The sequence below is a fragment of the Sphaeramia orbicularis genome, chromosome 7 (assembly GCF_902148855.1).
Source record: "Sphaeramia orbicularis chromosome 7, fSphaOr1.1, whole genome shotgun sequence".
Classification (NCBI taxonomy): domain Eukaryota; kingdom Metazoa; phylum Chordata; class Actinopteri; order Kurtiformes; family Apogonidae; genus Sphaeramia; species Sphaeramia orbicularis.
The window spans coordinates 48,675,132-48,702,797 of NC_043963.1; the positions used below are offsets into that span (position 1 = coordinate 48,675,132).

Consider the following 27,666-nt stretch of genomic DNA (forward strand, 5'->3'; position numbering starts at 1 on the left):
GATCTGCACTAACATGTTCAAGTGTAAATCAATTGTTATTTGTTAGACAAGAAGTTTTTTTTACATATTATCTCCATGAAGTGAGTAATTACTAGCATTAGAATATGTTAAAATGTGAGAAGACATCAGATTAGCAGCATTAAAAATGTTTTTATTTCATTGTTTTCATATCACTGTCTGATATTGGGTTTTAAACATATGTTTCTTTACTTCAGAAATTAAATGCATGGATATTTTTGTAACTCCATAGGAAAAAAAAAACTCAATTGCATTGTTTTTTTTCATGCCTAAGGAGGAATAAAAACACTGAAGAAAAAAATCTTGACTAAGGTTCTCACAATTCATGCATGAAAGGGTTAATTTCCTAGTTAAATAATTCTATTTTTATACATCTTGAGTTCTCTTGGCATTCAGTGTTGATGGCAAAGTAAGATTTTCATTGTACAGGGAAACCTGTTTCTTTACTGAACACATGAAAAAAAAAAAATGCTTTGAATCTTTGAATAATTAGAACCCAAAAAATGATCAGATTCACATTTCAATTAGCAGCATGAATATGACTGGTAATGTTTCAAATCTCATCTGCATTTTACACACAGACACATACATGGGAACATATTCAGCCTATAGAGACAACAGATAGAACACATTTGCTCTGAACCCTCCATGTGTTCTTTACAGTTCATTCTCATTCTAAACAAATCCAAGTACAGAGTGGTGTACAACCCTGTGTCATTTTGGACAATCAGTCAAACTTACAGTTGTTTTTAAACCTTTAAATTCATCTTCTTTTTAATCAATTTTAATACAGAGGACACAACAAGAGGATAACAAGAAAAACAGAGTTATGTTACTCAAAATGTTGTTTTCAAATATTTGATGGTTTTTACTTAGTCTCATCTCATCTCATCTCATCTCATCTCATTTTTTTTTTTTTTTTTTTTTTTAAATACAATTGTAAACCATTTGTGATCTTTTCTTTATTAGTATATGTTGTCCATGTGCCTATCCTTCTCCTCTGGTACTCCTTATCAAGGTACTCGTCTTTGTTTCCTTTTAGTTTTAAAAGTCTCTCAGCATCAAAAGAGATAATAGCCAAAGAGGAAAGTCATTTTCTGTCTTTTCAATGCATAGGATAACCTATGCACAGATGCTGTTGTAGCTACTACAGAGCCAGCCTCTAGTTCTTACTGTATGTATGTTGTGACATATTGGACAATTTAAACATTTACTGAAATTAAACTATTAAAGTTTAGTTTAGAGGAAAGAATTATCTTTGATCTGTTTTGTATAAGACATCAGAAGGCAAAATGTTGAAATCACTGGTTTAATCTTTAACAGTGGTTTTTTACCCCTCAGCTGAGGAGTATTGTAATTGTTTAGTCTTCTGTCTGTCTATTCAACGACATAATCGCATTATCTGAAGAATGCATTGAGATGTCTGCACCAAATTTATACTGTGGATGCATCTTGGCATGGAGCAGAAGCCTATTGAAAATAGGTGACCTTGACCTACTTTTTCAAGGTCAAATGGCCTTGAGCAGTTATAATATCTGAGTACTTTCAAATAAAAATATGTATGTAGTGAGTTTTACACAAACACAATCTAATTTAAAGCCTCAGTTACAAAGCTTCTTACGAACGATGGGTTTGTACCAATGTCCCAGTTCATACGAGTTGTGGAGTTCATAGACATTCATGCAGGGAGCAGTAGTTACTTACGGCCATCTTATGAAGTCAGTACGGCTGCTGTCCAAAACACAAGAGCATCTTGACGCCTCGCGAGAAAATGACGTGATTTTATGTTGTATGAACACCGTACAGTTGTCACGGTCTTCGTAAGGGTGCCTTGGGACCTTCCTACATCAGACCTACGGCCACTTCATTTATTGTTTTGTCATAAGATGACCGTAGGTCACCCTTATATGCAACTCACAGCACTCTCAAGTCAATGGTAGGAAGATCTTACGCTGTTTCAGAATATTTAGATCGGTATATAAACAGTGGCTGTGTGTACTAAAAGTCCCGTGTCATGATCATCACATTCAAGGTGGTAATAATGCCCACAAGACTGTAACTTCTACAGCTACAAGAGGAAGAAGAGGAAGATCCAGCTGTTGTGGCTGCTTTTTTGGTTCGACAGCAGCAGAAGAAGAGGGACATTCTAAAGCGCTTAACATTAAAAAAAACTTGATGTAGTTTAATGCCCCAGAACAGTGATCAATCATCACCAAAGTTTGTGTGGACATCTGTAGTCATGTCCACTTTCACCTCTGCAAAAAAACTTAACACAGATTAATCTTAGAGGACAGTTCATTCATTATTTCATTCATTAATCCAGGGGTGTCAAACTCATTTAAGTTCAGGGGCCACATCCAGCTAACTTTGATCTGAAGTAGGCCGAACCAGTACAATAATAACATAATAATATATAAATAATGTCAACTCCAAAATTTCCTCAATGTTTTAGAGTGAAAAAAGTAAAAATTACATTATGAAAATGTTTACATCTGCAAACAATCCTTTCAAACATTATGAATAACATGAACAAACTGAAAAAATAAATGTAATTTTAACAATATCATGCTTCAGTTGATCATTTACAGATGTACATTATATATAACTTACAGATCACAGTAGGTCTAAAAATACACAAAACATTTAGTAACAGGTGGAATATTGTTAAAATTGCACTTACTTCTCTTAAAATATTTCAGGTTGTTCATATTTTTTGCGAAATTATACTTGGTTTTAGTGTAAACACATGAAAATATTTCCATTTACAAAGAGAAAAATTTGGAGTTATGAGTATTTATAGGTTAATGGGTAGTATTTTACTGATCTGACCCATTTGAGATTGAATTGGTTCTGAATGTGGAACCTGAACTAAAATGATTGTTAACATCTTAGTGGAATTTTTGCATTTCACAAATTCATCCCATGGGCCAGACTGGACCCTTTGGCAGGCCGGATTTGGCCCCCAGGCCGCATGTTTGACACCTGTGCATTAATCCATTCATTTTCTGAACCGGGCATTCTGTAATCAAAAGTAAAATCAGTCAAATTTTCTTTGGGCAGTGTATTTTACCAGTTATATGTTCCTGTGAAATGCAAGGGCGTGGAAGCATTAAACAACATAAAATGAAACATTTCTAGTTTCTAATCAGTACAACACTTGACTTTTCTGATTTGTTTATTAAAATCCCAGTTCACAGGGTCCACACAATGCATATGGTTAGAATACAAAATACACATTCATACTGCTCACCTCAATCTACTAGCATGACACATAATACAGGAAACTAGAACAAAAGTACTTCTACTTCTCACCACTGTATCAAAGCATATGTGTCTGTGTTTTATGTGCATACAAAAAACATCAACTTATTGTATAAAATCAATATAAAACAGGGCAATAAACATGAAGCAGAATGCAAAGGTATTGTATTTTCTTTATAATTGCAGTGATTTCGTAGGAATCAGTTAATAAAATATATACCTGTGATCTTGACTGAGATGTGTAAATAAATCTTCTTTGAATTGATAACACTGGTCTACAAATAAAATACTTCCAGAATAAAAGTAGTGAAATTTTACCAAGTGTGAGTCACTGATAAAGAAAAATCAAGTCAAAAATGTTGGTTGGCTGAAGCTTCCCAGAAACAGTCTCGGGTCAAAATGTGAAATTCGAGAATTAGCAAGAGAATGGACTTAACTCAAAAGGAATATTTGTCTCAGAGCTACCAGATCTACTTCAAAACACAGTCTGCACATTACAATACATTCACTTTATAGGGTTTATTTAGTAGAAAGTTTATAAATCTATGTATAAATGTACATAAACCAATATATATGTGTAATAACACTTTATCATATACGTAGAAAACATCAGCAAACCAGCACTTTTGTCATTTCTTTTCCAATTAATGTTATTAAAATGTGTAACATTTAGCACATTTAGTCTCTGAAGCAGATCATTTCTAAAAAATAAAAAATAAAAATTGTAGACCAGTGTAATCTAACACAGAATAAAAATCTCGCTGGCTGCAGTGCATGTCACAGAGGATAAATTTATTTCACTCAAGAATATGTACAGATAAACTTCACTACAAAAGGTCAAAGAGGTTGTTTGTTGTTGAAAGTATTAAGAGGAAAGATTTTAAAGTTTCATTCAGTCACAACAGAAACCTTGTGGAAGCTTCTGGAAAAGACGCCAGGGCTGCTGTTGTGTGAAAATGTGGCCATCAGCAGTTTAGTCCCAGGTGAAGAGGCCACAAAGGACACCTTAATGTTCATGGTCTTACCTGGCTGCAGCAGAACCAGTCTGAGGAGAAACATTATACATCCAAACATTAGCTCTGGAAAGATACACATTAATCAGGTAATAACAGTAACTGGAGGAAATTCACTGTCCCATGGCACTAAATATTCATCATGTATACCTGTGTGTGTGGCTGCTGAGGGCTGATTAATATCTGCAATTATTCATTTCCTGTTTTGTCAGGTTTAAAGATTTCTGGTTCCCAGTATTCACCCTCTGCCCTTCTCAAGCCAAAAACAGCAACTGCCAAAGACGTTTTTTGTGTTCCAAGATTCAGCACAGTGATATATTATCTCTTAAGGAGACATTTTTGCTGAATTTTTTCTCTAATTAGCTGGCTTACGCCTCTCTGGGGGAGAATTCAATAAGAAAGAGGAAGCCACCATGGCTGCAGAGCTCTGAAATAATGAGGATCCAACAACACGATCCAACTGGGAAAAGACAGATTTACATTTTGGTTTTTATTGACAATGTTTGGAAAGCAGTAAAGTCCTCAAACCCAGGGGAGTTATAGAAGATAACAGAGAAAATTTAACTTTTAAAAAACACAAAAAGTATGAAATACTGGAGGGTTTATTGTTACTGGGCAGCAGCTGAGAACTTGAAGCGGCAGAATCTGTGACTATTTCTTTGCAGGGCCCAGCTGCAGTTGTAAGGGCCCCCATGGCCACTAGTGGGCCTCAGGAGTCCTTTACATGTCCCACCAGAGAGCCTGGAATGTCTTTGTCTTCTGTGATATGTTTTGTCAGTGGCAATAACATAAAAAAAAAAAAAACATTAAAAGTCCAGTGTAGAGAGATTTACAGTGAACACCTGACACATAAGACCTATCTTATCATTACTTTGTCTTATTTTGAGTAATATACAGCCAAATCATGCCAACATTCTGTACCTAGAGCTATTTATATCTTATATGTTCTCCTGTCATGTTTCTGCAGTGGCTCTGATCAGACCCTTTTCTTCTATTTTCAGTTTTATAGCAGGTTGCATCCAGTGTTAAGGTACATTAGAAAAGTGAATACATTTCCTCAAAGCTTAAAGAGCAAAAGTGGAGGGGAAAATGCTATCTTTCCTTCTCATTTCCAATTAAAAGACTAAAGTGACTCAATGATGACCTTTGACCTTTATGAGCCTCTGTGTCAAGATGAAACAGAGCAATAGTCACATCTAATTTGCATCGACCAGAAACTGACCAGTAATTGGTAATTACAGCTGTCAATCATATATTTAACCCACCCATCTGTATAAAAACACCTAGAATTTGACAAAATTTGGGAATCACAGACAAGAGGTAGATACCCTGGATCATCACAGGTTTTCCCTGGATCATCTCTGAACCTGCCGCTATGGTCCTGCCTCTCTCCCGCCTTCATTGTCATCACTCACTTATCCATATAGTTATGATAGTGTTTAATATATAGTTCCATAGATGTTCTACTTCAGTTATCTGTGCATCAACTGCATCCACGTGTCTCCCCCTACTTCCCCCCTTCTCCCCCTCTCCCCCATTCTCTCTCTATCACTATCCCTCTCTCTTTTTCTCCTCCTTTACTCTCTCTCTTTAACCCCAACTGGTCAAGGCAGACGGCCATCCTCCAGGAGTCTGGGTCTGCTCGAGGTTTCGGCTGTTAAAGGGAAGTTTTTCCTTGCCACTGTCACCAGTCACAAGTGTTTGCTCCTGGAGGATTCTGTTGGGTTTCTGTAAATTGGCTTAGAGTCTGGTTTTGACCAACTCTATATGTAAAGTGTCATGAGATAAGTTTTGATATGATATGGCGCTATATAAATAAAATTTGATTGATTGATTCAGATGCCTCATACTGAAAGGTTAGTATGGAATTTTTCTCTAATGATATTAAAACAAAAACAATGAAGCACTAGAGTTTTAACAAAAAAAGTCAGAATGAATAGAATGAAAAACACTGGTTCTAATGAGGGACATGGTACAGATGCAGCTTCTTTCACTGTTATGACTGACAGTTGATCCAGTTTTCTTCCGATTTGATCAAGCAGCATCATAAAACTTAACTGAGTTGAGTCTTATTCTGTGGAACGTTTAAAAGTCAACCATCATTGGTGTAACCCCACTGTAGTGTTACACAGTTGACATACAGTGCTGTGCAAAAGTCTTAGACCACCTTTATCTTCAAATGAGCATAGGTAGTTGTTTCGCATTCTCTTTTCTTTAGATACAACAAGAAAATATAGGAACTATGTGCACAATCTTCAAAGACAAAAAACTGAATATCAAGCCAGTATTTAGTGTGACCCCTGACCCCATGACAAGAGGCAGCACAAATGGTTAGAAACATCTGACATGTTTGAATGAAACCTGGTAAAACTTCAGAAAATAAATACAATAAATCTCATATCATCTGAACAAAAAGGGTTAAAGACATGTTACGTGGTAAATATTATCACTTTGGTTTTTAGAAGCCGTTTTCAAACTGAAACTTTTGTTCTTCCTGCTGTACATACTTCACAAATATCCAGATTGGATCTAAATACAGAGACTGAGGAATGCAAATGTGTGGTCATTTGAACTTTACAAATGTAATGTTGGAACAGGACTATTACACAGGACTGCATAATTCGTACTTTTTGTAAAATTGTCAGGATATTATATATTATTTGTTATATTTTGTGAAAATACTTGAAACAATAATTGTATCATTATTTGTACAAGCTTGCATGACTGTAGAAGGAACAAAACATGCAAAGTACTTAAAGTAAATTTGATGGTACAGGAGAAAATGTATAAGATGTCAAAAGAAAGTCAAGAGGAGTGTTTGTCTCTAGTTAATATTTCACTCACTGAAGCAGTTTAAGAATTTTGCCCCTAACCTGTAATAATGCTTCCTTACTCTGACCTGAACTACTGCATTCAACATCATGCTGCCGGCAACACAAACCTGACAGCATTCTCTGACCACATTCCCCACATACTTGAGCCTCAAACCTTTGTTTAGTTACCACCTCAAAAGCAAAGATGTGGGCGATACGGCTGGAATGTGACCAAGGGACAGATTCAGGACCTGTGTGGGTGAGGCAGCTGGAAACATTCCATCAATGTCAAGGAGAGTTTTCCACCTCAAACACACTTACCTGGTCTGGTGTTTGCTCTGTAAGAGGCCGAATCCCTCCACAGCCAGCACGGCTCCACTCAGCACCTCCGTAAACATGTTGGTGAAGGATACCAGGGCTGTGTACTCTTTACTCATCTGGATGATGTCTCCTCCTTCAATCTGTCAGCGGGACACAGTGACATGGTTACCAGACCCAGAAGTAAATCACAGCAGTCCAGAACACAGAGAATCCAGTCTCCATGTCCTCAGTTTCAGTCAGGAGTCTTTGTTTTTAAGAGACAGATGCATGTTCCTATTGTGTATATGCAACAAAGTAGGCAGTTTAACCCATGAAGACCCAAACATCCACCAAAACCATCTACTGATCTAAAATGTTTAATAACACTGCTCTACAATTTCTTAGAAAATATCTGCTTCAGACATTAAATGTGCTAAATTTTACAGATAAGACTAGAAAGACTAGAAAGAATCTGAAAAGTGAATGTATTGTAATGTGCAGACACTGTTTTGAGGTAGATCTGTTAGCTCTGAGGCAAACATTCATTTTGAATACTATAAATATTTCATTAATTCTCAAAATTACACATTTTAGCCCAAGACTGTATCTTAGAAACTACAACCAACTAGCACTTTTGACTTATTTTTTCTTGATTAGTGACTCAAATTTGGCAAAGTTTAACTACTTTTATTCTGGAAGCATTTTACATGTAGACTGGTGTAACCGTTGATCCACTAATCCTATCAATACGTGTAAATAATTGGTGTAAAATACAGTATGTCATTATTTCATGGTCATCAGATATGACCCATTTGGACGTTCGTAGACTCCATAGTGAACGTGGAAACACCGTCATCTTCTACAACATTGATTCACCAGTAAAACCCATGGAGTTGGATCAATGACAGCAGATGGAGATACTTGGTTTATGTTCAGTTAATGATATATTTGCTGAAAAAAGTAACTTTTACTTCAGTTTTCTCTGTTTGAATTTACTCTGAGCTTTGATGAACATCTACATGGTCGGTTAATTAAATATGGTAAAATACCTGATTTTCACTGAAAATGCAAAATACAAAGGGTAATATTATAATAAATGGTGATAACTCATTAGAGAAAGACAAAAAATAATAATTTGAAAATTGTGACAAAAATAGTTGTAGGTCTTTAAGAGTTAATGGTATGGAGATTCATTTGAACCAAATAAATATATAAATGTACAGATACTTTTCCAAAAACGCAAGAAGTCTTCATGACCACATGTGCATTTCTCTGTCTCTGTATTTAAATCAGATCTAATGTATGTGAAGTATGTACAGCAAGAAAAATCAAAGTTTCAGGGAAAAAACTGTTTCTATTAACCAAAGTGGTTATAATTAGTGTGACCTCCTTTTGCACTTAACATGTCATTAACCCTTGTGTTCAGACAATATGAGATTTATGGCATTAATTTTCTGATTTTTTTGTACCAGGTTTCATTCAACACATGTCAGATGTTTAGAATCATTTGTGCTGATTCTTATCATGGGGTCAGAGGTCACACTAAATAATAACTCAAACCTTTACAACCCATTTAGTTCAGATTTTGTGTGTGTCTTTTAAGGCTGTGCACATATTGTCTATATTTTCTTGTTGTATCTGAAGAAAAGGAAATGAGAAATAAATATATGCTCATTTAAACAATGCAAAAACAAATCTAAAGTTGGCCTAAGGCTTTTACACAGCACTGTATATGAAGGTTATATTAGGGTGTGTCTTAAAAATTAAGTTTGGATTTTTTATGGGCCAGCCTCCAAAAATGTTCCAAATGATGAAAAAATCATGTTTTATGAAATTTGATAGCACTACTAGGCTTATTTAAAATTATAATGTAAATTTTTCTGTAGTTTTAAGACATGTCCTAAGGTTATATGTAGGTAGGCTATCATCTTGAACATTTCCAGACTTATCTAATGTCCATATGAACATGCTAATTATCAGGTTAAAACAGTGTGTGAGATGTATTAGTATCCTCCTAATGTGTTGTGTTCATCCTAATTCCGATGCTAATGCTAATGTTAGATGTTGTGTGTAAAATGTAGAGATTGAGTTGTCCTATGGAGATAAAGTGAGTTTACCTTTGACCTTAACCATGCTGACATGTTGATTGAATTTAAGTTGATCAAAATGATGTTATGTGGTGCAAATAAACATCCCATGATCTTTTGTGTCCTGGAATCTTAATCCAAAGTAGTGCACACTGCTGCCATATGCACTGACGGAGGTGAAAGGCACATTTAATGAGGAGATAATTAGACTTTGATGAAAATCTGTGCACCATTAGACCATTAGGCCTGTTGCGAAAGCAAATTTAGACTTTTTATAGCCTCATTAATGAAGATAGAACAGAGAGAGTGAAGAAGAACAACATGCATCAAAGGTCACTAGGATCTTTGTCTGGGAGACAAATTGGTGCAATAAATGAGTCTGAATTAAAATGATATCATCTAGTTTTGTGAGGGGCCAGTGTTCACAGAAGTGTGTACCTCTATCCTTATCTCAGGTGGACTTATTCTGATCTCCTGTGCAGCCAGGAATCTTTCTTGAGTCCTCATGTCCTTTATTACCACAGCCACGTTCACAATGTCATCATTAGCCAGGAGTGACTTGTATTTAGAAGCAGAAATGGTATGGTGGTGAGTCAAAACTGCAAATGATGTGGAAAACCAAACAGATAAAAGTGAAGCTACAAATACAACACATTGAAGGAAGTAAGATGACAGACAGCTGCATGGCCTCTCACCTTCTCCCGGCTGGATGTGCACCTGTTTGTGTGTTCTCCAGAAGCTCTGGCGTGGGCTGCTGTCGTACTGTTTCAGCTGAGCGTTCACATGTTCCATCAGGACCCTACGACTGCTTGACCAGCTCCGGACTGTCACACAAACACAGATGCTGTCGCCCACCGATGGGATCTTGTCTATGTTCAGGGACACTTCCAGACTGGGTGATGTGTCTCCTGGAGGTGGTGTTAATGGTTTAGCTTCATTTAACCCTTAAAGACCTATAACAATTTTTGTCCCAACTTTCAAATAATTTTTTGTCTTGATGAATCTCAAGTGATTTATCACCATTTATTATAATTTGTGGCTTCCTGCTGGTATATTGCCGTATTGCACTGTGGGTATTGGACATTTTATGCACCATATTCTGTGTTACGTGCAGGGGGGTTCAGGGGGGTTATTGTGTTTATGGGAGTTTAGGTGAATGTGTGAGCCTGACAATAGTTATCCTGCATTCTTAAGGTCATTTTTGTTCTGAAGTGACACTGTGACTGTAAGCTGTGGGCTGAACAGTGTATCTTCCTGTTAGAGTATCAGTGATACTTTCTAAGCACTTTTACATAATGGCTATCGGGCAAAACTTGAGCACTACCTGTGCTCAGAAATTGTCATTACGTAACTTTCCTGCCAACTTTGGGAAGAGGCACTGTCTCAGGTCCATTGTTGCTCTATTAACCCACATTATAGGTTCAGTACAAGGTGTTGCACAGATTGAGTTACTCTAAAACAAAGCTAAATCATATTTTCTCATCTGTGTCTCCTGTATGTGATAAGTGTCATATTGCTGAGGATCCACCAGCGCATCTTTTCTGGTTCTGCCCTAAATTGCACAATTTTTGGTCAGCTACATTTGAGCAATTGTCTAAAGCTTACTCTAGAGTCAAAAATTCATATGAAAGGAATACTTCTAGGACCAAAAAAGACTTTGTTCGAGGTGCTCTTTGGAAAAAGGGGTTCATAAAGTAGTTACCAAACTGGAAGAAAAACTCCAAGGCACTCTCTTTAAACATTAAAATGCCTTAATTATCATGGCATGGTCATATCTAGACCAAAAAAACACTTCTACGTGTTTCAGCTTCAAGCCTTCATCAGGAAGTCAAACAGGAGCCTGGAAAACTGTTACTCTAGATTCATTCAGCCTAACTGTGACCTGGCCATCCTTGGATGCTCTGCCCAGATTTCCGTTCTTCTGCATGACACGCAGGTCGCTCTGCACCTAGGGATGGTGGTGGCTACGAAACTTATTCTCCTAACCTGGAAGTCTACCACTCTACCGTCCTTTGCTCATTGGCTCAGTAAGATGTTATCAGTTATTCAAATGGAAAGACTGCGCCTGTACAAACCCAATGGACAGAACAGATTTGAGAGACTTTGGGGACACCTTCCTAGCTCAGTGTCAGGTGTGATGCCTGACTCAACTTTTCACACGATACTTGCTTCACTTTTACTACTGCAACTATGTTATTTCTGTAAATCTATTTATGTAGTTTAGAAATGTCTGGCAGCCTCTATGTTTGTTTCTTTGTTGTGGCATGTTTTGTACAGTTTTTGTAAAGTTAAAACTGTAAATAAAGTATAAAAAAAAAAAGGAACTTGCCTGCTTTCCAACCAACATGTACAACAATGTTATTGTCTGCATAATGCATAAATCAGTGAAAATCATGTGCTTTCCTGTATTTAACCCTCCAAAACCCACAGTCACTGCAACCAAAATCATTTATTGATCTAAACTGTTCAATACCTATCGATCTACTAATCCTATCAATACAGATAATTAATTGGTGTAAAATGCAGTGTCATCTTTTCATGGTTATCAGATATGACCCATTTGGACGTTCAGAGGCTCCATAGTGAATGTGGAAACACCGTCATCTTCTACAACATTGATTCACCCATAAAACCCATGGAGCTGGATAAATGACAGTGGATGAAGATACTTGTTTTATGTTCAGTTATTACCTCCGCCAAGGAGGTCATGTTTTTGCCAGGGTTTGTTTGTCTGTCTGTTTGTCTGTCCGTTAGTGTGCAACGTAACTCAAAAAGTTATGGACAGATTTTGATGAAATTTTCAGGGTTTGTTGGAAATGGTATAAGGAAGAAATGATTAAATTTTGGTGGTGATCGGGGGTGGGGGGGCCCACGGGGGGGGGCCACTGATCAACCTTGGCGGAGGTCTGCGCTCTCTGAATGCTTCTAGTTGATATTTTTGATGAAAAAGGTCACTTTTTCTTCAGTTTTGTCAGTTTTGATATAATAATCTTTGAATTTTCTTTGAGCTTTAATGAACATCTACATCACCAGTGAATAAAATATAGGAAAATACATTATTTACACTGAAAAATCCAAAATACAGAGGAGAATATTATAATAAATGGTGATAAATCATTCAAGAGTTGTCATAAAAGTAGTTCAGGGTCATTGGGCATGATATTCTGAATACATATTATTATGTCTGTGAAAGACTGTAAAATTTTACTTGAAATTCTCCTCATTCCTGACCGAAAACATACCTGTTTCGTGTCCCACTGTGGCAGGCAAAGAAAAATGCGAAGGAGCTGGAATTGTTATGGAAGAAAGGGAGATGTTAGATTAATAACAAACAATCAGAAAACCAAGTGTATCAAATTCTCTAAAGTTGGTCAAGCAGATGAATGAGTGTAATCTGAGGCAAGAAGAAATAAAAACAGCCATTCTATGTTTGGATTGTCATATGCCACATTACATTAAATAAAACTAATGTCTTTTACGCAAATGCTAAATTTGTAAAAGTTGTGTATGAGCACATACTTAGGTTTGAACAAGAATAAGCAGGTGAAGACATGAAATAACCCTGCAAGGATCCGTTTCTGCCCGGTGATGATTTAACCCCTGGAAAAGAGAAGACAGTGAAGGACAGTTTTGTCTGGATGAACTCCTGCAGCTTTTTGAAGAATGTATGTTACAGTATTTGAGTTCCACAGACACCACACACCACATACGTCTCTGGATCTTATAATTCTGTGTCAGATCCTCAGGTCTGTCCGAACCGATGCTTTTGGTGCAAATCAGCCGGCCCACCAACTCTGTGTCCACAGTCCGTCCCACCACCAGTCCATCGCGGACGACCAGCCTTATGACACTGGCATCAACGGAGGCGTAAATGAAGGAGGTGTCATATGGGGATTCCAGACTCCTCCTCTGGATGGAGGCCACTGGACAGGGGCCACAGCAGTAGACCCCTGCACAAAGACACATGGACTTTAAGATGGAGAGTGTAAGAATTTTTTTTTTTTTTTCCTAATTTGACCTTTATTTAACCAGAAGTCCCTTAAGAATAAAATCTTTTAAAGACATGGCCAAGAAGGACCACATTTCCATACAAAAATGAAGCATTAAGAAATGTGCTGAATATAACACAAGTAACAATCACAATAATCATGTACTTCAGTTTCACAGATCTTCATCAGAGACAAAATATGATGATTTGCGATATTGTTTTAAGTCTTAACCCATAAAAACCTTGAACTACTTTGGTGGCAACTTCGAAATAAATTTTTATCTGTATCTAACTTACCAAGTTATTTATCACCATTTATTGTAATATTATCCTCTTTATTTTGCATTTTTCAGGTAAAATAAGGTATTTTCCTATATTTAATTCACTGATCATGTAGATGTTCATTAAAACTCAGAGTAAATTCAAAGGTTATATGAAAACAGAAAATTGAGGAAAAAGTTACTTTTTCATCAAATGTTCAGTATTACCTGAATATTAAAACTAGTGTCTCCATCTACTGTCATTTATTTATTAACTTCATGGGTTTTACTGGTGAATCAATGTTGTAAAAGATGACGGTGTTTCCATGTTCACTATGGAGCCTCTGAACGTCCAAATGGGTCATTTCTGATGACCATGAAATAATGACATAGTATTGACAGATTTATTGGTTTAAAAGTTATTAAACATTTTCTTTCATTAGATGTCTTTGGTTGCTTGTTATCATTTTTATTAAATTTTCTATTCATATTTTTCATTTATATATTATTATCATTTAGGCATTTAACTAAAAGCAGATCTTGTACATATGAATGTAGCTCTAACTGTTCTAGGGGCACAAAAAAGAAAAATGTTACATTTTTCTTTTGTTAATTCCTCACACTATGAGGGTAAATCTAAAAAAAAATTAGATGAATAATTTATAATAAAAAAAAAAAAAAAGATAAATCACAATATTCTAACAATGCTTCTTGGAATTACAAGATACTGATCAAATAATTACAGAAGACTAAACTTCAATACTGGATACATTGGACATCTAAAGCGAATATCTGACAGAACTGCATCACCAGGACAGCTGGTCCCACTGTAGACCCACCTGCACTCTTTTCCTGGGGGGTGGGGTCCACGACCTGCCATCCATCAAACTCTGCACCGAGATCTGGTCTCCTCATCCAACACTCCACCCATACATGGAAGTTCCTGGAAGTGAGCACATAGCGACAGAAATCCTCAGAGTCGCTCCACACTTATGAACATAATCAAAAATACAAGTGGCACCAGGCACAACAAACCCCACTCCGCACACATATTGTAGTTTATTTTGGCATTGATCGAGCTGATGTCATCAGATCTATGCGTATGCTGATGTCAGCATATCAATTGCCTCTCTATATATCCCAAGTCTGAAGTAAATTGAAACAAAACTGATGTTTTTAGAGACGTGTGAAATTTCAGCCATTATAAGTAAAAGGGAAAAAAAAAAAGATTTTAAAAATTCATATAACTTTGACCTAATTTTCCCAAAATGTAATGACATCTATTCTAGGTCACTGGCAATCTATAAACCCAATTTGGTATGAATTCAACTAGTAGTTCTGCTGCTAAAGTGTTAAGAAACAACCAAAGAAACTAACTGAACCAAAAACAAAACCCCTTGCCTCCCCCTCGGGGGGTGGGGTAACAAGAAGAGCCACCAAACAGAACAGTGACACATTAATGTGCTTAGTTACATCAAGTGTATGGTGGAGTCTGTTTATGACAGGAACTAAGCATTTGTTGCATTTCCATATAGTCCTTTAAATAGAAACCAGTGAATGGCCTGGAAACATAGAGCCTGTTTACATGCATACCAATACTCATCACTGATTTCTGGAGTTATCAGATTATTTAAGTGACCATGTAAACAGGATAATCTGATCCGTTTTATCAGATAACAGTAGTAATCTGATTATGAAAAATCGGATTAACACAACTGGATTTCTCCCCAATATTCCGATGTCTTCCTGCATGTTCACAGGTCAATCTGATTTATTTTGTTCTTTTACATCTGCCCATGTGTAAACACAATTAAGAATCAAAGAGAACAGATGTTTCGTAATCAAACATAAGCAGAGGACAACAACAGGAAGTTGAAGTCTACCATCACTTTGTATGTACGCACATACTCTGAAAGAATTCCAATAATGGACTGTAACGACTAAGTCAGGATTTTTTGGTTATATGTCTAGTCTGGTAATTTACATCCCGAAAATCAAGGCACTCATGTAGCGAATAGGTCAGCTGGAGTCATAGCAGATATTAAGTTCACTTTAGGAATGTATTGGACTGCAACACAGAAGACCCAGGTTCAATTCCTGGTCTGAAAATCATTTTCTTTTTTTTTTTCTTTTTTTTTTTTTTTATAAGATTTTCAAATGGGGGCATGGCGCCAGTAGGTAAATCCGATATTGATATAAATCAGCCACTGGGACAACATTCAGAGTGCAGAATTCAGAGCGCAGCACTCAATACACTGAACTGACACAGAACTGAGCAGTCACACAGCACACTACCGCATCTGACATGTAGCTCTGCCCACCTTCTCCAGCCTCCAGAGCAAAGAACACCATAAAACAACATATAGAGTATTTAGAACAATAATTCCTATTCTGTACTTTATACTATCATTAATTTATCGTTTCTTCCATCAATTGCCACATTACTGACGTAGCAAAATGCACAAAAGAATGCACTGACGTATATGCCATATATCACCACAGTACTGCAGCAAAAGGAGGCAAATGAGTAAAAAAAACAAAAAACAAAACAAAAAAAACAAGAGGCGATTGACTTCATGTAACAGTATCCCTGGTTGGCTCTAGTACAAATGGTAACATTTGATTAGTCTGTGGCAATAGACAAACTGATATTTTGTGCCACAGTACTGTGGCAGTAGCCATTGCCTAAAAATAAATAACTATTATGTTATGTTAGTGATATATAGGTAATAAGTGATATATGTATCTTGAAACTTTAAATCCACGCACCAAATGCTGTCCTTCGATAGGCCAAGCTTCTCCCCTCTGCTTGAGTAATATTCTTCAATTGTCAGGTTAGCATTAACGTCATGGGCAGCGTTGAACACTGTCACAACTCTGGAAGGAATCCCCAGTACTCTCATAACTACAGAAATGAATACAGAAAACAGACAAACATTTATACTTCAGGATTACCGTCAAAGAAGAAAGTGGAAGAAGAATTCAAATCCTTTTCTTAGCCTATACAGATCCACAACTATTCTTTGTGGTGACTTCCAAATGGATTTTTCTCTACATTTAACCATTACCAAGTGATTTATCACCACATATTATAAAATTATCTTTTGCATCTTTTCAGTGAGAATCCAATATTTTTGTCTATTTAATTTACTGAAAATGTAGGTGTTAATAAAAGCTCAGTACATTCACAGGTTATTATATCAAAACAGATTTTTACCTGAATTATTCCAATCTATTGATAGGATTAGTGGTTAAAAAGTCATTAAACATTTTGGATCAGTACATGCTTTTGGGTCTTTGCGGGTTAAGTAGAAATGGTGCAAAAATTCATTCATTCATTTCAGTGTTTTTTCAATGTACTCTTACAATCCCTAGTGAAAAAAGTTGGTACACTGTGGAAAAATGTAAACAAAAACAAGAAAACATAAATCTATCTTTCACTCATAGTGCAACATAGAAGACAGATTTAATGTTCACACTTAAAAGAGGTACCATTTTAAGAAAAATAAGATCATTTTGATGATGGTGGCAACAAGTCCCCTTCCCACAATCCCACAGCCTCTTCTTCTCTTCTGACAACAGTACACAAATGTCTGTGAAGACCAGTCGTTAGAGTTTTGAGGAAGGGGGGTTGTTGTTATATGAATATATTTGCTCAGCAGTCATGGGCTTTTTGTCAGATTTTTTTTTTCCACAGTGCACTGAATGTTTTCAACTGGTCAAAGGTCTAGACTTGGTACAGGTACTTGGAACAGTTAGAGGACTTTTGAGAAGTCTTTTTTTTAAGTCACAGGAAAACCAATGCAAGAACATTTGAGTCCATGATCTCAGTCCCAAAACACTAAAAACTCCATTTCCCGTTATCGGACTTGTGTTTTGTCGTTCCTCTGGTCAACATCATCTAGTTGTAAGACTTGGTGGATTTACCAGTGCAGAGGACAGATGCAAACACCCAACACTGTCCATAACGGACAGGGCTACAGTTGGAGGATGCCCAGCGTTGTAGGACTTCAGCGCTGCCGCTCCACTCCGTTGGCCGGACGCCATCACTGTAGCTGCCGTTCCACTTCCCCGCCAAAACACCCAGGTCATCATTGCAGTTCACCTTGATGAGGAAAGTCACATTTCTCAACTTTATTTCAACATTCAGGCTATAACAGCGTAAATTCAATTCATCTAATAAAGAGGTGGAGTTCATGAGCATGTTTTAGCAGGTTCAGGTCAGATATAAAGCAGAATCGATTAATCGACTCAAATCAATTAAAAAAATTATCCGATTATAATTTTCCTTCGTTTTGTTAATTTTGCTGACACTGAACATTGGTTCCACTGTTGTGTTTCACACGGACGCTTACTGTGACGCACATGACGCCAGGATCGACACAAACAACACAGAGCATAGCTCAGAAGAGACGAGGACAAAAAGGCAGAAAATGTCTATATCAGGGGTATTCAAATCCTGTCCTTCAGGGCTGGTATCCTGCATGTTTTAGATATTCTTCACTTCCAGCACACCTGGTTCAATTAAGGATCAGCTCATCATCAAACTCTGCAGAAGCCTGATAACGATGTGATGGCTTCCAGGTGTGCTGGAAGAGGGAAATATCTAAAACATGGAGGATATCGGCCCTCGAGGACTGGATTTGGACGCCCCTGGTCTATATGTTCACTTTTCTACATTGGAACCATCACTTACTCCTTTAAAACTTTTAAGCTTCAACACTAACATGACATATATTAGACTTTATTTTTTTCAGTTGTATGTTAGTTCCATCTTAAGTCGTTAGTAAGTTGGATCCAAATATGTTGAAGACTGCAGTGCACATATTGTTTGTACATGTTATTTGACTTGTATGTTGTTGTTTATAGCTATAGATATTTTTATATATACTTTTATACTGTTGTTTTTATTGTTATTTCTATATAGATATTTTAATAGATACCTTTACTTCTATACTCTTTGTGGTTGTTTCGGCTAGTTCTGGAATAAAGGACAAGTTGTCTTTTTCAAACATGTCTGTTTCGCATTTTTACTTTTTTTTCAGCTGTTCAACAAATCATTTAAACAAACTGAAGGAAATAATCAATAAACTAATCAATTACAAAAATAGATAGCTACAGCACCAGTGGTTTGATATCATTGTTGTGCCTTAAACAGATTATATGTCTCTGATAGAACATCTTATTCCATCTAATCTGTAGTAGCGTCATGCTGTGTTTGATAAGGACCATAACATGGATGATGTTTAATCAACACAATAAGGAAAATGTCTGAACTTATACTGACCATCGCACACACCACCCTGCTAAGGTAAATGGCATCTGAACGGCGGATGTAGTCGTGGTGTTTGTTGTCCAGATGCTGTGGACTGACCTGCAGAAGCTTCAGACATGCCTCCAACACCCCAGGCTCATACTGCACAAACCCAAAATATGACCCATGTTCACTAAGGATAATCACACACCATCCATTTAGGAAAAGTAGAAGCAGGTGTCCCTCACCTGACCGAAGGACCAGGGCCTCAGACCGATGTTCTGAGTGGTGCCCGTGTACACCAGCCCATAATCACTCCTCACATACTCCTGTAGTTGAACATCCGAGGGCAGGTACACTGGATCATCTGACAAGCATCGGAACAGACTTCACGCTGAAAAATCCCCATTTTACACCAGTGGGTTTTTACTAGTGAACTGACACAGATCTGCACTTTGACCGACTCTGTTTAACGTTTTAATCCTCTTACACCTTTCACATTGTTTTTGTCTTCTTGTGCATTATGTCATTGTAATATTTTCCTATTTTTTATTATTTTTGTCTTTACAATTTTTTCATCTTGAGTTTTTTATCCTATTATTGTGTATCTGTTTTTGTTTTTTTAATCAGTTTTAGTATATCTTATATCTCTACTAGTGTGTTGACCCATAGGGATCCATGGGTTCTAGACGTGGTAGTTTTTATTGTATTGTGTATTCATGCATGCTGTACCGCATTTGTCAAGCAGTCACCACCAAAGCGTTCTAGGAATAGCAACGTGATTGTAAGGCTATTGTATTACAAAATTACTAATCTCTCCCAAAATATTGGTGCTATCAACTTGCAGTTTTCACTGGTCTGTTCCTTAACCAAAAACACGTAAGTATGCCAAACTGCAGCCGTCAGCTCTTTCCGGATTTTGTGTGACTCTCTGGACACACTCACACACACAGAGGCCACTTGACTTTTCTAATATAGATATATTTTTACTAGTTTTACCATATCTTATGTTTTTACCTATATCTTTGTACAGCACTTTGGACACTTTACATTTTTTTCGCCTTGTTTCTTTTTTTGTATTTTACACTTTTTACATATTTTATGTCATTTTTGTCTTGCAGTGTCTTTTATCTAGTTTTAATAGTTGTTTTTTTTTTTTTTTTTTTACATCTTTTATATATTTTTTGTTTAGAGGGGTCTCACATGATTTTAATATTTTTGTCTGTCATGTCATTTTTACTTAATTTTCTTGTTGTGTTTTTAAAATCATTTTTCATACTTCATTTTTTACATAATTTCTGTACTCTCGCGTCTTTTATGTCATTATTGTATTGCAGTATCTTGAAAATAGATTTTTTTTTTTTTTTTACATCTTTTATGTTATTTTTGTCAGTCTTTTACACTACTTTAATCTTTGAACCTCTTTTATATATTTCATGTCTATTTTTGTCTTAAGGTTTCTCATGTGATTTTAATATTTTTACTATATTTTACATCATTTCTGTAGTATCTTGTACATCATTTTCACTTTTTTTCATCTTTTATGGAATTTATGTCTTGTTGCATCTGTTATATCATTTTGTCTTTTGTCATTTTTGTCTTGTCACAATTTTTTCATCTTTTTGTGTCTTGCATTGTTTTTGCCATATTTCTTGTTGTTGTATTTTACACTGTTTTAATCTTTTTACATATTTTATGTCATTTTTGTCTTGAAGTATCCTTGACGTCATTTTTGTCTTGCTGTGCCTTATATATAGTTTTAATCCTTTTTTATGTCTTTTATAATTTTCCCTTGTTCCATCTTTTACATCACTTTAACCTTTTTACGTCTTTTATCTAATCTTTGTCTTGTTGAACTTTTCATGTCATTTATCTTGAGGTGTCTTTCTTGATTAATTTTTTTTTTTTTATGTCTTTTACAACTTTCTCTTCTTTTGTGTCATTTTAATCTAGTTACTTCATTTAGTTTTGTTACATCTTTTTCAACTGAATTCTCTGTATATTTTAAGAGGGACAATGAAATCACGTATCATATCATCACTATGTATATTTTCCTCGAACCAACTGGCGATCCATTTTGCTCCCCAACCCCAATTTTGGGAAACACACAGTTCCACAAATCATTTTTGTTTAGTTTTATTCATAAAGATGCATTCATGAAATATGGTTTAATAAACAGGGGTGTACCTTTTAGCCATGGGTTGCAGAGCAGCACAAATGTGCCCAGCTGGTAGCTCCTCCTGTTGTGTGGAGTGTGTATATGGAGGAGGAGGTTGTACGTCGCTACCGAGGAAACGACGGGGGAGCAGATGCGGACGGTGATGGACTGAGTACGTACATCTTCAGGGTAAACTCTGGCCGACCAGCAGCAAGACTCAAAGCCCTCCTTGGAAAACTTCACTGGGAATTTTTCTGAAAGTTGACCTGGGTGGTCAAACAAACAAACAAACAAAAAAAAACTGTAGAAAGACTGAAAGAACCACTTTTTCAGCATCTCTCTGGTTAAAGTGTAATTTTGGGGGAAAACTGCCAACTACCAGCTGTACTGGAAAAAGTTTAATTATAAGGAAAAAAAAAAACTATATCTATCAATAGTGAGATAGGGATCTCAAAATGACATCTTCTGTAATAAGCCTTTGTCGGGCAAGTGACTATTTTTGGTCATTTCCACACACACCTGCTGCTGTGGTCCTGTCTCTCCTGCCTTCATCGTCATCACTCGCTCAACCATATAGTTGTGATAGTGTTTATTATATAGTTACATAGATGGTAGTAGTTTCTATCATTTGTTCAAACAGATACAGTAGTAGCATATCCACTGTTAATACTTGTACTTGTAGTAGTAGTATCAACAATTATGGACATTTGTTCTGGTTATTGGTAATTATACTAACACCAGCTGATCTACGTTTTGACAGTTCAAGTTCAGTTTGCTGTGTGTCAGTTGCATCGATGTGTCTCCCCCTCTCCCCAAGTCTTTCTCTCTCTCTTTTTCTCCTCCTTTACCCTCTCTCTTTCACCCCAACTGGTCAAGGCAGACAGCCATCCTCCAGGAGTCAGGATCTGCTCCAGGTTTCTGCCTGTTAAAAGGAAGTTTTTCCTCCCCACTGTCACCAGTCACAAGTGTTTACTCCTGGAGGATTCTGTTGGGTATTGTAAATTGGCATGAGAGTCTGCTTTTGACCAGTTCTATATGTAAAGTGTCATGAAATAACTTGATTTGGTGCTATATAAATAAAATTTGATTGACTGATTGATTGACATTACAAGACAGTGACAGCACCAGTTACAGTGAGGACAGTGAGTCAGCAATCTCAGGTCAAATGTGGTCTACAGGGTCTGTAAGGTCCACCTCTGTATGAACAGTGAGTGTAACTGTTTTGTTTGGTACCATGAAGTAATAGTACTACTGTAATTTCCAGTCTATAAGCCGCTACTTTTTTCACACGATGCAAACCCGTGGTTCAAACAATGATGCGGCTAATTTATGTTTCACGGGCTAATGATCAATCCAGCTGTTGAAAAAGGAAATGGAGCTGCTGCACGTGAGCTTGGCATCAATGGATGGATGGTGAGACGTTGGAGACGGCAGCATGAAGCGTGGGTGTGGCTTATAGTCAGGTGCGGCCAATAGTTCGGAAAGTACAGGAATGTAAGTAATGACGTTCAAAGGGATAATGTGTATGTTGACAGTGTCTGGATCAGCACTTATGTTGGTCTAATGTTCTAAAAGTGATGTTCTAATGTTCTAAAATACACGTTCCTTTCACCTCACATGGGTTTTTCTGGTATTTTTCATAAAGACTTCTTGGATTTTTGAGATATAGCTGTGGATTTCAGGGAAAACCATGGGACATAGCATTTTATTCTAATCTAACTGCTCCTATTATTAATGCTTCCAACCTAAGAGACAATAGCATTTCCCTGTGGCTTAATCCAAGAAACAGATAAAAGCAGATGAAATGTGACAACACCATATTCCCTAAAAAGACATCTGAAATTATTTCTCTTCAGAGAATGCAATGTGTTGCCAATTTCTACTGTTGTTCAAAATATTAAAGGAATATGAAGCGTGTTGGACTCATATCTATGGACTCAGGGGTTGAACTCAGAGTCCAGACTGAACATGAAGAAGCAGCATTTAACAACTGGAACAAACTGCCAGAAGAGATTAGATTTACCCCAGCTTTTACATTCAGGTTGAAAACATTTCTCCTCTCATGTTCCTGTGAATGAGCTCTAGAACTGACACTGTTATTACTGCACTGTAAATCTTATTCATTCATTTTCTGAACCGCTTAAGACTCGCTGTTTTAATTCATTCATGATCATGTATAAGTCTTATTCCTATGTAAATCTGGAGGACTGTATATTTATTGAATCATTTTAATACAGATTTTCTAGCATTTGTTGGTTCTTTTCTATTATGACTTTATGAACCCTGTACTCTTTTAAAATTTTTTTTTTTTTCAGAATTTGATGTTTTATTAGATGAGTTTAAGTGCTTTGTTTTTGTTTCCCTCTTTATGTTCTTTTTATTTATGTAAAGCACATTGAATTGTCTCTTAACCCATAAAGACCCAGTGGTACTGTTTTCCTATATTTCATTTACTGATCATGTAAATGTTCATCAAAGATCAGAGTAAATTCAAAGATTATTATGATAGAACAGAAAAAACTGAAGTAAAAGTGACTTTTTCAGTAAAATATATCACCAGTGTTGATACCTAGCTGAACCTCCAGGTCCAGGGCCTGTGTGTGACGGCTGACTGAACGGCCCTGGAACAGCAGAGTGACTCTGAAGGGTTTCCCACGTCGCACCACCAGCTGCTCTCTGCTCAGCCCCTGGGTCTCATGGAAAATGTGGTTCTTATGAGACTCAAAGTTGACAAACTTCAGTCGACACAGGCTGTAGTCATTACCTGGAAAATATGGAGGCTTACATGAACCACCATGTGAGATGTATGAATGTATTATTATTTTTATCCTATTGGTTTATTTGGTATTGGTTTATTGTTTTTATTTTCATTGTTTTTAAATTGTACAGCTGTTTTATGTCTTTTAACCTATTCATGTATTTTATTCTTCCATTTTGGTTTTTATTTATTCTTCCGTACAGCACTTTGATCCATTGTGGTTATTTTAAAGTGCTTTACAAATAAAGTTGGACTGGATTGGAACCAAAAGGCTGCAAAAAAACAAACAAACAGAGGAGCGGATAGTGATCCGTCAAAAAGTACAGGGTATTCAGTTATAGAGGTACTTGCTGAAAACATGCTATTAACACTCATCCCCTCAACCATCTGCAGCTTTATTACACCCTGTCATTCCAAGCACAGGTTTCAACACAAACAAATGGAAGCAATTTCAACAAAGTAAAGAGCCTTGTTTTGGGGAGAAGAATTCCTTTTATGTCAAGCAGGTATTTGATAATATGTCTGACATTGCTTTTAATATTGAGCTACATAATTCTAGGATTAAAAATGATAAAATGGTAAATGGACTGCACTTATATAGCGCTTTTCCACACCTTCATGGTGCCCAGAGCACTTTACAAAGCCTCACATTCACCCAAACACGCACACACTCATACACTAATGGGCAGCTGCTGCCATGCAAGGTGCTGCTGGGCCCTACTGGGAGTAATTTAAGGTTCAGTGCCTTGCCCAAGAACACTTCAACATGTGGACAGTCGGAGCCCTTCGGTCATTGGACGATCCAGTGTAAACTAGGATTAGGCCTAAACAATGGTTTATGTGAAATCTCAGCAAGGGAACGAGATTGATTTCCTTATTTTCAGAGTGAGGACCTCCTCAGTGGACACTGAGGATGAAAAACTTACCCATTCAGAAATCTATCTTAAATAACTGATTATATTTTCACATCCTGCCTAAATTTTGGCTTTTTTTCTACTTTCAAGGCTAATTCTTGTCTTTCAGTAACCAGACTTTTAATCTGATTTGAATAAATTCAGCCAAACAATGCTCTGAGATTTTTTTTTTGCTTGATACAAAGCAGTTTGGCGACTTTTATGAATATTCATCTTCTTTCTTAAAGGGATATTTTGCAGTGCTATACTGGTAGACATATGAAGACTTTTTAAGCGTCAATACAGAAATGTGAAACTAGTCCATTACAAGTCCTCAGTGAAGCATTTGTAGCATCAGCATAACAAAATATGATGCGTAGAACACACGCAAGTGACAAAATACACAGGTTGGCCATAAGGACAGTAAATCCCATGCTCTAATATGATTGGACCAGCATGAGCTTTGATTATGGAATATATTCACTGTAGCATCATTTCAATAACCTCATGCAATATCACAGAATTTATTTCCTCATGTTGTTCTTAATGTTGCTGAACCCGACTAAACCCAACCCAGATCATAACTCTACACACATATAGTCATAGATCTGGTTACATCCTACATAGTATTACTTAAATATAAATCATGAACTCATACAAAACATAAACCAAAATACATACTATGCAACAATCCAAATTACAAAAATGGTTTGGTCATTGTTGGAAACTAGTAGTAAGCATGTGATTAAGAGGAAAAACCTGATGTTATATATACATACAATATCTATATTTATTTATAATACTTGACAATTACAACTGCAGACATTACTGAACATATCCCCTGTACATTCTGCACATTATTTATTGATAACGGACTTCTTTTTGCATGTTTTTATGTGACTGATTTTATATTTTTATTCTTAACTGCTTTTATAATTAGCTGTATAATTCTGTGCACTTAACAGAGCATATAAACAAGATTTTGTTGCACTGTACAATTGTATATTTGTGTTGACAATACTCATTCTATTCTATTCATCCTGTTATTCATCATGTAAAGTTTTCATCTCAAAAGTAATAAAATTGTCAAATGTAGTAGCAGTAAAAAGTACAGACATTTCTTCTGGAATGTACAGTAGTGTTATACAAATATCAAGTATCATAAAATGGAAACAATCAGGTTGAGAGAATACTACTTGAATGAAAAAGAAGAGGAAACAATGAGAAACAGAAAATGTTCAGCTAAAGTTCCAAAAAAGTGGATCCTGTGGAGTAATTTTGTCTTGTAAAAGGTTCCATATAATTCAGAGTACCTCACCTCCTCTTCCAGCGGTGTGTGTCGTCTGTTGCATAAAGTCCATGTTGCGACACTGGCAGGTTCTGCAAACTGACAGAAGGAATGAAAAGCAGCTCCACCTTCACTCTGATAAACATCTACTCTGAGTCTTTACCTGTGGATACTCACCACCACATTCACCTGCTTCTTCCTTATCTTCTGCACACACTGGGACAGGTACTCAGAGCTGTCGCTAAACCAAGATAGATGAGAGGCAGCAGCAGGTGAAGGGTTAAATGGAAGCAGACAGTGTAAACTAATGTACACACTGTATTTGTGCTGAACTACTGTCACATAGTTGTGGAAATATACAGTGAGTTTCATGTAAAAGCACAGCCACATTTCTCTAAAATGTGAATATTTTTGAGTGTTTTTATGCCTCTTTAGGCATGAAAAAAAACAATGCAATCAAGTTTTTCTTTTTTTTTAAGGAGTTACAAAAATGTCCACTCAGCCAGACACCATGCATTTGATTTTTAAAGCAAATTATTGAATTTTTTTTGTATTTAAAACCTAATATCAGAAGGTGACATGGAAAACTACACAATATTTTTTAATGCTGCTAATCAGATGTTTTCTCACAATTTAAATACTGTAATACTAGTTATTATTCAATTCATGGAGGTAGTAAGCAACAAAAACCCTTTTTGTTAAAAAAAAAAAAACTGTTAATGACAGTCTAATAACAATTAGCAATTGATTTACACTAAAACATGTCACTGTAAATCAGGTTCATCAAGCACAGTTACAGTAATGGTATGAATTGCAGTGTATGGGATGATGCATAAGTGTCCACTGTGTTGGCTGATATGCAACTGAAACAATAAAACCCATGAATATACAAGAGAACAGCTTTGAATAACTGTCCACTGTAGTGACCACTATGCATGAAAGGGTTAGGGACACTGAGGATGAAAAATAAAAGCTATTGTACTTTGACAAAAAAGAAGGGTATAAGAATGCAACTGTAATATTAAAAAATTTAAAAAGCAATAATTATTGTGTATCAAGTACAAAATACTCCAAAATCCCTTCCAGACTGCAAGAATGCTTTTGTCTGAAATAGTGTTAAAGATTAAATTGAACAATGAATAAAATTAATAAAATAAAATTAATTTACTCCAAAAGTAGCCTGGAAGGAACTCTGGAGTATGGTTACATCAAAAGTACACAGTAAAAGTATACTCAGTGCCAATGAAAACGCAACACTTGAATGTTTTGTATTGTTCCTGAGCTGCATCAATATGTTTAAGTTTCACCTGTATAAAATAATCCCAGATAATTTCTTAACAACCTGAGATGGGTCGAGCTATTGTCACGCTTGAATGAACTTGTCTGCATTCATAAGACTTGTTTTTCTCATTGCTCAGCAATGAACTGCTCAACTTAAGGAATTGTGGTCAGTTAAGGAGTGGTCATGTTCTGTATATAAAGGCAAGCTGAAAAGCATGAAAATCATTTGCAATAACTCAGCGATGCCTAGACTGACACGTGACCAAAGATGCCATGCTATGGGGCTCCTGGAGG

General features: G+C 36.3%; 1 protein-coding gene across 1 annotated transcript; it reads right to left on the minus strand.

Annotated features, from left to right (window-relative positions):
* Window positions 1-3,668: 3,668 nt before the first annotated feature.
* Window positions 3,669-26,172, minus strand: LOC115423056 (protein-glutamine gamma-glutamyltransferase 5). Its single transcript, XM_030139761.1, has 15 exons — window positions 26,122-26,172; window positions 23,722-23,916; window positions 21,182-21,418; window positions 19,243-19,361; window positions 19,028-19,156; window positions 17,668-17,845; window positions 16,510-16,645; window positions 14,580-14,683; window positions 13,203-13,442; window positions 13,012-13,092; window positions 12,735-12,779; window positions 10,188-10,400; window positions 9,931-10,091; window positions 7,427-7,566; window positions 3,669-4,324 (listed from the first exon to the last, which is right to left on the minus strand). Exons 1-15 carry the CDS (start codon window positions 26,162-26,164, stop codon window positions 4,168-4,170), a joined length of 2,178 nt encoding a protein of 725 aa, XP_029995621.1. The 5' UTR covers window positions 26,165-26,172; the 3' UTR covers window positions 3,669-4,167.
* Between the last annotated feature and the right edge of the window lie 1,494 nt (window positions 26,173-27,666).